General features: G+C 35.0%; 1 protein-coding gene across 3 annotated transcripts in view; it reads left to right on the plus strand.

Annotated features, from left to right (window-relative positions):
* Positions 1 to 12,316, plus strand: part of LOC101416418 (coiled-coil domain-containing protein 170-like) — a 60,560-nt gene that overhangs the window by 44,403 nt on the left and 3,841 nt on the right. For 2 of the 3 annotated variants that reach the window (XM_004477343.2, XM_058294931.1), the window contains exons 6-9: positions 3,255 to 3,569; positions 4,538 to 4,735; positions 10,060 to 10,284; positions 11,130 to 11,354. In XM_004477343.2, coding sequence (XP_004477400.2) covers positions 3,255 to 3,569; positions 4,538 to 4,735; positions 10,060 to 10,284; positions 11,130 to 11,354 — 963 coding nt within the window. The remainder of the gene's footprint in view (positions 1 to 3,254; positions 3,570 to 4,537; positions 4,736 to 10,059; positions 10,285 to 11,129; positions 11,355 to 12,316) is intronic. The other variant, XM_058294932.1, reaches the window with a different exon arrangement.

Below are 12,316 nucleotides of genomic sequence, written 5' to 3' on the forward strand. Positions count from 1 at the left end.
CTTTAGCTGTTTGACCCTTCTCCTTTCTGTCACGTGGCAGGACAGAAATAACTAAGTTCTCTCCTTTTCTGGGTGCTGCCTTGAGTAAGTGTCCATTTATATCGACCCACCAAGGGGGCAGGAACTCAACCCTGAGTCATGCCCTACTGACATGGTTGAATCAAAACCCTAATCTTAACAGTAATTTAATCAAAGACATCTCAGCTGAATCTATTACAATCAAAGGGATCAGAGGAACAGACCAGTTTACAAACCCAGAGGAACAGACCAGTTTACAAACATAATCCTTCTCTTTTTTTTGGATTCACAAAAATAATCTCAAACTGTCACACACATATATAATACTTTCAAAATTATAATACCAATATCCATGCTAACAATAGACTCACTGAGTACTGTTAAAGGTTATCCTAGGGGTCTTTTTGTCCCTAGAATTTATTACAGGAGTGTATAGTGAAAACATTACATTGTAGATTTACTTGAAATAATTCTTCTTCATAGTTATGTCATATACAATTGGGTTTTAGTTTGTGTGTTTAAAGTGTAAAACATTGCAAAGTCTAAAATATAAAACATGATACATCTAGAGGGATCTAACTTTTTTGTTTTGTTTTGTTTTCTCTGTTTGCTCCATTTCCCTATGGGTATTTAAGTTTTTTTTATTATAGTAACATATATATATGTAACACAAAATTTGCATTTTAGCCATTTTATAAGTATACAGTTCAGTGATATTAATTATATTTACAATGTTGTGTTACCATCTCCACAACCCGTTACCCCAACTTTTTCATTACCCCAAATAGAAACTCTATACCCATTAAGTACAAACTCCCCATTCCTCCTCTCCCTACCCCCATAATGTCTAATGTATTTTATGTCGTTATGAGTTTGCTTATTCTAGATATTTCACATAAGTGGAATCATACAATGCTGTCCTTTTAGGTCTGGCTTATTTCACTGAGCATGTTTTCAAGTTTCATCCATGTTGTGGTATTAGAATTACATTTCTTTTAACGACTGAATAAGATTTCATTGTATGTATATACTACATTTTGTTTATCCACTTATCTGATGATGGACACCTGGGTGTTTCTACCTTTTGGCTAATGTGAATAATGCTGCTATGGACATTGGTGTATAAGTTGGGTACATGTTGGGTAACTTCTTAAAAATTGTTTTTAGTTTATCCTTCCATTGTCTTTTAAAAATATATAAGCAAATATATATATAAGTACTTATGTACTTTTACTCACTCCCCCAACACCACAAAACATAACATACTTTACTCTTTTACACTTTGGTTTTTTTTCACTAGGCATTATATCCTGGAGATACATTGAGATGTTTGTTATTAACTTTACAAATGCACAGTACTCCCTTGTATATGGATGTATCACAGTTTATTCAGCAAGTTATCTACTATGAAAATTGGGTTGTTTCCAGTACTGTTTTTTGTTTTGTTTGTTTTGCTATTATAAATGGGGCTGCAATGATTAGCCTTATTCCTATGTCAATTTTCTATTTTTCTTTTGTGAGTATAGTTATACTATTATTTTTTTATTCATTAACTTTATTATTATTTATTTATTTTTTTTAAAGATTTATTTATTTATTTAATTTCCCCCCCTCCCCTGGTTGTCTGTTCTTGGTGTCTATTTGCTGCGTCTTGTTTCTTTTGTCCGCTTCTGTTGTCGTCAGCGGCACGGGAAGTGTGGGCGGCGCCATTCCTGGGCAGGCTGCTCTTTCTTTTCACGCTGGGCGGCTCTCCTCACGGGCGCACTCCTTGCGCGTAGGGCTCCCCCACGCGGGGGACACCCTTGCGTGGCACGGCACTCCTTGCGCGCATCAGCACTGCGCATGGCCAGCTCCACACGGGTCAAGGAGGCCCGGGGCTTGAACCGCGGACCTCCCATATGGTAGACGGACGCCCTAACCACTGGGCCAAAGTCCGTTTCCCATATTTTTTTAATATACTTTTAAAATTTTTTCAAAAGTACTCAGATTACATAAAAAATATAGGGGATTCCCATATGCCCTGCTCCCTACCCCTCCCACATTTTCCCACATCAACAACATTCATCACTAGTGTGGTACATTTATTACAATAGATGAACACATTTTGGAGTATTGTCACTAAGCATGGATTATAGTTTACATTGTAATTTACACTCTTTACCACAAAATCTTGTAGTTATGGCCAGATATATAATGGCCTGTATCTGTCATTGCAATGTTATTCAGGATAATACCAAAGTCCCCCAAATACCCGCATAGTATACCTTTTTACCCTCACCCTCCCCTCAGAACCTCCAGTGGCCACTGCCTCCACAACAATGACATAGGTTCTTCCATTACTAGAATCACAATAAGTCTATAGTAGAAAACCATTAAGTCTACTCTAGTCCATTGTTCATTCCCCAAACCTGAGGATTATGGGATGATGATGTCCACTCCACCTCTAATTGAGAGGGGCATTCATTAATTTTAGAAATGATAGACTTCCTAGTCTGGCAGATTAAGATTCAGCTCACCCAAACCAGTCCTCTATCTCCTTTTTCTTATCCTCACAGTATAGGTATATTATTTATAGTTCCTCCCACAAATTATCTTTGTGGCTTGAATTACTATACTAAAATTTCTTTCTTGATTAATGATACAATTTTGTTTTATAAAATGAGGATTGTATTCTCTTCCCTCTTCTTTTTACCATTCTTACTGTCATCTACTCCCTGATTTCTTTCATTTATAGTTTTACATTATCATGATTATCATTAAATGAAGTTCTTTAACCATAATTAAGTCTTTACGAATATATTCAGTTTCTTGCCAACCTTTCATGTAATGGTTTTAGCGTTCATTGATGATCCTTGTCTGAATCAATTAATTCATTAGGAGTTGCAATATGTTGCATCTTAAAATTCTATCATTCTTTCTACATTTATCAGCTCACATTTTTCTGTAATGAATTTACCCTCATTAGCTGCAGCTGTTTGGTTAGCTGCTTTTCTAAGCTAAATTACCTATGTTCTAAAAATAACTTCTCTATGTCATCATTTCAACATCTTTTGCTGTTCCATATTGTTCTTTGAATATGCCCTTGTTTCTCTTAACTATAACATTTTCTTTCTACTTGAGAGCCTTTTCTACTAAGATTTCACGTTATGACTCTATTTGTATTTCAAAATAAGGAAAGTAGATATCTTCATATAAATTTCAAATGGGATGTTTAATATGTTTATTGGCATTTTTAGGATAAGGATGAAGCTATCTTGGATAAGAACTTTGAGAAAGATAATATTTTTCACTCTGATGGACCAAAGGGTAAACAGAAATTTGGGGATAAATGTCAACAAGATTTGATCTGTAAGGAAAAACAAATATTTGAATTAGAACGACCTCCATATTCTTTCATCTGGGAAACCAAAGCTTCACAATCCCAATATCAGACTCTCCTCAACCAGTTGGCTACTCTTCTGAGCTATAGTGTTGGCCTAGTACCAGCCACAGAGGAAGCTGTGAAAGAGAAGATTCAGGAAATTGGTGCAAATGAGCAATCTTGGAAGTCTGTAAGTATATTGACAGAAAAGTTATCCTTTCAAATTGTTTGTTTTTAATGTAGATTTTGCTATTATTCAACTCAGTAAACTCTGTGACTCTGAATTTTAAACTTGAATTTATTTTTATTACTACAGTCTTGAAAGAAGAGGTTATCCATTGTTGTAACCGTAGCATAATGTAGCAGTCGAGAGCACAGAGTGTGCATTCTAGTTCTGCCTGCTGTGTGCTTTTAGGCGGGTTATTTCTTTCTAGTTTGGTTTTGTTTATAAAATGGGGGACAGGGACCCATGGTACAGTTTCTTTCTCACATGGGGTTGTAAGGATTAAACTGGTTAACACATGATAAGTGCTTAGACAGTGCAGAGTAAACTCACTGACTGTTAGCTTAAAAATGATGTTATGGGGAAGATAGTGTTTGATAAGCAAACACTGGTCAGTTCAGTCTGTGCAATAAAATGAATTCAATCAAGTTGTTTGAATTTACTTGTCAAGTCTATCAAATGATTCAATCAGCAGGCTTAATTGGATACATGTCCACCTAGTGTGTCCAAATAATTTCGTAAAATTTCATGACTCCTCACCCTAAAATTCAAATGAAGATAAGTATTGATAGATTCCGTGTGTTAGTGAAACCTGGTACACAGTAAGTCTGTTCATTGTAGAGTTCCAATTATTTTTTTCACCTTTGCTCTGTTAAAATTCATTACACAACCTAATTTCTCAGCACTAACAAAAATTTCTTAGTTTTGTATATCAAAGCTTTCTGTTCTTTTAACATCAACTTTAATATGTCAAATCTTCTTAAAAGTCTTTCCTAATTTGTTTAGTAACTTAAAGTCACTACAATGTCAATATAAATAGAACAGACATATGGTTTTGAAAATGAAGTAGAAACTTAAACCACCAGGAAGTTATATACACATACATACATACATATATACATACATATATATATATATTTTTTTTTTTCCTACAGAAAACTGAAGATCTGCAGCAGGAAATTCAGATTCTCACTAAACAACTGGAAGAGCTACATCATCTTTATGAAGAAACTGTTCAATCATCCCAAGCTGAAGAAAAATATAGGGAACAAAAAAAATCCTTGAAATGTCTGGAAGGAAAAATTGATATTAATGACTTTTTTCAAGGAACATTAGACTTCGACAAGAACAAAGTAAGACTTGCCTAAAGTATAGGTGCTTCTTAGACAATAAAAATAATCATATTTTATTATAATCTTAATAACTTTAACTTTACCTAATGTGTAAAGTTAATATTATTTATACTTTTCTTAACATTGGTAAAAGGAGGAAAGTTTGCTTCAAATCCTTAAAGTTATGCTTCTGATTTTTAACAAAAAGCCTCTTCTCTTTATATGTCTTACATTTCTCTCTTGTGTACATATTTTCTATTTATTGTGAGGGCATTTGTTAATGTATTCCTTAACGTCCTTTCAAAAAAGAATTAGCTGGAAAGGAACTCAAAGGAATGAATCCCCAGTGGTGGAATTTCAGGCACTAAAAGCTAGATAAGATGGGTATTTAGGGAGGGGATCATTGATGATATTCCTCAATAATCAGTACACAGACCATTACGTTTTCAACTTTGTTTCCCTGTATCAGTAAGAACAAAGCTGATCCTAAAAGTGAGATGGAAATAGGTAAGATGCAAAACTGTTTTCAGGAGATCTTGATTCTATTTCTCTACTTCTTAGAATTGCCTGTCAAACTCAAACCTGTGTTATAATATTTCTATTATTGTTATGGGCCAAAGTATATTCCTACTTCTCATTCATTCATTTCAGTTCATTTATTCATTATTTATTGAGCATCCAGTTAAAAAAAAAAACTTTTAGCAATTAATGAAATGATGTCAACAATGTGCTCCAGAGTCCAAGATGAATCCAATGTCTACCTCTGCTCATGAATTTGTAAATGATAATGATTAGTTTCCAAGCAAATTTTTTAAGTCCTATATTAAATTCGAAGAATATATAAGTAATATATGCTTTCTACAACCCTTGAAACCATGATAAAAGGTTTGAAGAAAACAATAATAATCTTCCCCAACATTTTATCTTACCTCAGTAATCAATGTGTTTATCTTTCACAACTATTATAATGATTATGAAAATATACAAATACATATATGTGATGTGGTATTTTTACAAAACTGGGGCCATACTAGTTAAAATACTCTTCAACTTCTTCTTCTTACTTAGTAAGAACTAAGCACCTACTGGGCATCCTCTAGGTCAGAAAATATAGATTTAACTCATTCCTTTAATAGCTCCAGGGTATTCTACAATATTTATATAACAATTTACTCAGTCAGTTCTCTATTGGTGGACTATCAAATTATTTGTATTTTCATGCCAATACAAATAATAAAGCACTAAGTACTTAAAAAATATATTTATCTTTCCATATTGGGTGCTTCTTTTCTCCTTATGTGTTGAGTTTTAAATGTGCAGTTACAGTGTATAAATATTTTAAATTTTAATAGCTATTGCCAGAATACTACCTTCCAAAAGGCAGGAAAGAGTTCACTTTCCCAATAGCAATATGAGAGTGCCTGTCTCCTTTTCATATCCTAGCAGGCAATGGATGTAGTCATTCTTGAGTGTGTGTATGTATGTGTTGGGGTGAAATGATAAATTGTTCATATTTACCTGACTACTAGGGAGATTGAGCTTTTTTTTTTTTTTTTTGCTGTTGACCACTTGGATTTCTTTGTCTGTGAATTGTTTCCCTGTCACAATTCAGAAGTCAGCTGCAGAAGGCTGAGTTAATCCAACTATTTAGTTTGTAACACATGAGCTATGGAAGCTCCATCTCTTATTTATTTATTCCTTTTTAGCCCCATTTTCCATTCCCTTCTCTCCAAAGGCAATCAGTCTAATGTGCTTAATGTGCATGCTTCAGTTTATGTGTGTTCTTTTAAATGTGATTTTTTTGCATATATTTTTAATTTGCCTAATTGCTATTGTATTAAACATCTCATTCTATTACTCAGCGTTGTATTTTAAATATTCATCTTATATTGTTATTTTTTCATCTATTTCATTGCGTCTAATTATGCATGGAATTCAATAGTGTGCGTATCTGCTGCATTTTGCCTGTTCACTCCTTTAGTGATGAATACGCAGGTTACATCCATCACAGGAAACATTGCTATGAACATCCTTGTACCTGTAGGAGACTTTCTCAGGGATATGCGTTCAGGAATTGGTGACTCCTAAGGTATTCATACCCCTAATTTGACCAAGTACTACCAGATAGTTTCATAGAATGGTCACATCAGTCCACATTCCACCAGGGATGCATGAGGGATCTCGGGTTTCCACATCCATGCAATTTCTTGACATTAACCAGCTTTCCGATTTTTGCTATTCCATCGGGTATACAGTGATGGCTCATTTAATTTGCATTTCTCTTTTGCTGAGTTGGAGGATTTCCTTTATGCTTTTCAGTCTTTTGACTTTCCTCTTCAATACACCACCTGTTGGTTTTCATTACCCATGTTTCTTATTGGATTCCTGTCTCCTCTTGTTGACTTCTAGTCGTCCATGTGTGTGGTGCCTTCTCCCTGCCCAGGTTTTGAGTCCTTCCGCAGGGTGACCTTCCTATACAGATACTTTTTCTGTCTTGCTTGGCCTCTGACAGCCTGCTCTGAGCCACAGCATTTCCCTTCTCATTCTGGTACAGATGTCTACCTTGTTGGGACTGAATTGTGCAGAAAGGAAAAGGAAGGCAAGGAAAAAGAATAGGAAGAGAAAGAAGAGGAGTAGCTGGCTTATGCTTAACCTTTCAAGTTTCCTGATAAATGCATTTATTTAAACTATAGTTTTTCTCTCAAGAACTTTTGTAGCTCTAGTCCACAAATATTGACATGTACTGTTTCCCTTATCTTTCATTTTAATTATTTCTTAATTTCCTTTATGAATTCTTTTTTTTAAAGATTTATTTTTTTATTTATTTCTCTTCCCTTCCCCTTCCCCCCACCCTCCTATCCTCCCACTTCCCACCCCCACCCCTAGTTGTCCGCTCTTTGTGTCCATTCACTGTGTGTTCTTCTGTGACCACCTCTATTCTTATTAGCGGCACCAGGAATCTGTGTCTCTTTTTGTTGCGTCATCTTGTTGTGTTAGCTCTCCATGTGTGTGGCACCATTCCTGGGCAGGTTGCATTTTCTGCCACGCTGGGCGGCTCTCCTTATGGGGTGCACTCCTTGCATGTGGGGCTCCCCTATGTGGGGGACACCCCTGCATGGCACAACACTCCTTGCGCGCATCAGCACTGCGCATGGCGCAGCTGCACATGGGTCAAGGAGGCCCGGGGTTTGAACCGTGGACCTCCCATGTGGTAGGTGGACACCCTATCCATTGCGCCAAGTCCGCTTCCCATTTATAAGTTCTTTTTAACCTGATTATTTAGTAACATATATTTAAGTTTCCAAATGCAAAAAAAAAGCTATTTTTGGTAATAATTTTTTATTACATTATGTAATATTTTATTACATTATGGTGGAAGACCTATGACCTTGGGAGTTTACTGAGGCTTTCTACGTGGTCTAGTGCATGGTCTATTTTGGTAACTGTTCCATGTCTGCTTGTAAAGACTGTTCTCAGTTGGGTGTTACGTTCTATACAAAGCGCTAGAGCACTGAATTCACCTTGTTCAGATTTTCAGTATATTTGATTATTTTTGTTTGCTTGATTCTGAAAAAGATGTTAAATTTTTAAGTGTGATGTTGATTCATCCATTTGTGCCTGCAGATCTGTCAGTTGTGCCTTTAGAGGTTGCTGGGGTATATGAATTTATGATACTTACATCTTTTTTCTGTTTTGTTCTTTTAACCACTATAAGCATTTTTTGTCCCCTGTAATATTTTGCTTGAAATTCTCTATTTACGGATATCATGATTGCTAGTATAATTTTCCATTGGTTCATATTTGCCTGATGTATCTCTTCAGCCTTTTATTTTCTGCCTTTCTCTGTTTTTGTCATTAAAGTGTCACTTATGGACAGTATATATTGTGTTTTATTTTGTAATCCAATCTGAGAGTATCCAAATTTAAAATACATATTTATTCAGTTATTATTATTTTCTTTTTCAGTCTAGACTGGTTGCTCTAAGTACCTGGGCACAGCTGTGATCCTGTGACTTTTCTTCTCAAATATTGTACTTGGGTTACACTTTCCTGAATCTCATGTCTTCCTCTTTTTTGGCTTACTTTTTTTTCTGGTGGAGTATATCCTTCAATAAGTTCCCAAGAAATGGTACCTTAGAGTGATACACGTTTCCTGAGTACTTGCATGAATGGTGGCTTTTTAAAAAGTTCTCACACTTAATTGATAGTTGGGTTTAGAATTTATTTTTACACAGAAGTTTAAAGGCATTATTCCATTATCTTCTAGTTCCCAGTATTGTGACTGAGAAAAATGGAGCTATTCTGATCCTTGTTCCAACATGAAAACTCAAACATTAAGAATCCTCAACTCTGTCCTTTGCCATGCCTTTTATCTGTGAGTCCCTACCCACCAAGTAGTGGGGACTCAATGCCCTAATGACATGGCCCAATCAAAGCCCTAATCATAACTTAATCATGCCCAGGTAATAAGTAATAAATAATACATTACCTATTTTATTTCCCATTGGATTACAACATTTGTCATAAAAATTTTTGTTATAACATTTAGAATAACTTATTTTTCTCACCATAAAATTAGTTCATGTGCATTACGAAAATTAAAGTACAGAATGTTAAAATAATTTATTATATATTGATTATATAATAAAATAATTAAATAAGAATAAAATTGAAATCACCAGTTATCTTACCACTTGTGAGATAACCAGTGTTAACATGTAGGTATATTTCCTTCTAATTATTTTCCTATGAATTTTTTAACATAATGAGATAGGCATAGTTTTCTGTAATCCTGCTTCTTTCTTTAACTATAATATTAGTGTTTTCTCTCTATCGATATTTTTGAAAAGTTGGTTTCTAGTTAATGTATAATAATCTATATGTAATTTATTTTTTCACATTTGCATTGTTTCTATTTTTCCTCTTATATATATGTTGTAAAGAATATCTTTCTGCATGAATCTTTATCAAAATCTTTAACTATTTTTTTAATAATACATTCCTAGAAGTGGAGCACTAGTCAAAGAATGTGAGCTCCTTAAAGTTTTTCACATAGATTGCTAAATTGTTTCCAGAACATTCAGGCTAATTTATGCTACCTCCTGGCGTTTGTAAAATTGTCTGCTTAGCTGTGCCCTAATCAGCACTAAGTTATTGCTCTTAGTATTATTTTATTTTTCAAATTATTTTAATAATACGTGTTTCCGGTGAAAAAAATATTTTACTTGTGTAAATATTTGCTAAGCCTGAAATTTTTAGCCTAGAGTAGATCTGGTCTTCTGCTCGTGTCAAATGCCATCTTAAAGTACAGCCTCTTTATTTCAATACCCTTGATTTCTACAAAGGAAAATTCCAACACTAAAAATTCCCAAATAGCTGAGAATGACAAGAAGTTCAAACAGCCAGAAAAAGACATGCAACAACTATCTTTGAATATACAGCAAAATTTGCAGACCACTACAACTCAAATATTGGAGGAGAAAATAAAAAAACTTCAGAAGCAGCTCACCGATTTGAAATTGTCAAATAAAAATATGAAAACTCAACTGACAAAAGTAAATGTCCTTAAAGTAAGTAGATGAAGGGAGACTTTCAAAAATTCACTTACACTTTTGTCTATTACTATTTTGGTTCCATGTTTCTTATTGGCCTTTAAAAAATATATTGAAACTACTTTACATACATACAAAAGAATACATATAGAATATTAAAGCATATAGAATAAAATTGAAAACCTGTGAATCCATCACTCAATTTAAGAAAGTATTACACTGAAGCCCCACGTATCTTCCACCCTACCCTTCAAAGGTAATCAGTATCCTAAATGTCCTGGTTATAATTCTTTTGCTTTTTTGTTACAGTTCTAACAAAGCTATAGTTTATGATTATAGTTTTACTTCACTTAGCCTTATATTGTAGGGGTAATAATTTGAAACTTCAGCTACTGTTTTTGCTTCTCTTTGAATCTATCCATATCAAGCTTCGGTTGTAGTGTTTCAAATGTATTTTATGCTGTAAGCCAAAGGTAGGCTAAGTGCTTATTGATTAACTGATTTGCCAGCTTATCAGCAATATTTCTCTTACCACAAAGTCAGTTTCTCTGTTTATGTATTTCATTAGCATAGATTGTAAGACTTTTAAGACCATAGAGTAACACGTTTAAATCTCTTTAAATCCCAAAGTGCCCAGTTTAGAAAAACGGTTGAGTGAATGTTTGTTATTGATTAGTAGGTTGGTAGAGAAATGCCCTCTTCATTTAGAAATTGTGGAGTTTCCTTTCTTTTCCATTGTCTATCTTTTAAAAAAAGAAAGGGAAGAAGGAAGACAAGGGGGGGCGGAGCTTGTTCTGCCAGTTTCTTACTTAGAAAAAGATCTAATCTGTCATCTCCCTTCCCCGGACCTTGTGTCCTCACAGGAAAAAACAATTGAAAAGCTCAGACAATCTTTAATAAAGGTTGAAATGATGAAAGAGAAGGCAGTTATGAAAACAGACAACTTGAAAACAACACTAGACTCTGCAGAGCAAGAGCAAGAAGCACAACCAGACATAGAGCCTGCCCAGCAGATGCTCAACGCTGCCACCCACGTGCTCTCTCCAGCAAAGAGCACACTTCAGTATGTGCCAGGACGAGAACAAGAGGTTCTTTTTTCTTATTACTATATTAAGACTCGTAGTTGAAGGAATAAACACCCAGCTCAACTAAGACTCTAACGTAGACAAAAGGAAATTTATTGACTTATGAAATCAAAGACGAGTTAAACATCCAAAACCTCTGTAAAGGCAGAGATGCACCTGGCCCCAGGATCAGCACCTGGAACCTTTTAAGGCCCCTTCTCACCATCTTGAAGTCTCTCTTTGAGTCAGCTTCAGTCTGTCTCCCCGCCAATTTCTTTTTCTTCGTATGGCAGGAGACATGGCCACTGACAACTGCAGAGTTTGGTATTTAGTGTTTCAGGGACTGAAGAGAGAATTTCAAGAAAGGGTCTCAATGGCCCAGCTTAGGTCAAGTGCCTATCCTTGCTTAATAAATAGTGGTCAATGATGGGACATATGACTATTTTAGCTTAAGTTTGGGTACATATTACCTGGCTAACAACCCACCAGGAGCATAAGGTCAGGTGAGAGAATGGACACTCAGTGGAAACCATGTTGTTTGGGGCTGGGTCACTTTCCAGAACAAGAGGCTAGTAATTCTAAACTTGCTTAGCTTTTTATTGTACTTTTGAGGCAGGTATGTTAAGAGAATCTGTTAAAAGGTAACTGACAGTTTGAAGCAATTGCAGAATTATTTGTCACATCCCCATATATTAGTTGCTTCAGAAATTTGAAACCTTAACCAATTACTTTAAGACATGCCTAAAAAATAAAGTTATGATATTATCACTTTCTCTTTCTATCTCTCTCTCTTTTTAAACACCTTCATGTTCACTTTCTTGGTGGTTTTTATTTCTGTCATCAATTTGTCCCTTATGTTTTCAGTCAATCTCTTCTCCACTGGCTACCTTGTAATTCATTCTTCATTTCTGAGGAGATTTTGCCTTATTCTTGCCTGAATTCAATTGTCACATCATCCTCATCCATATCCTTAGACATCTTGGGCG

The sequence above is a fragment of the Dasypus novemcinctus genome, chromosome 3, assembly GCF_030445035.2.
Source record: "Dasypus novemcinctus isolate mDasNov1 chromosome 3, mDasNov1.1.hap2, whole genome shotgun sequence".
NCBI lineage: Eukaryota > Metazoa > Chordata > Mammalia > Cingulata > Dasypodidae > Dasypus > Dasypus novemcinctus.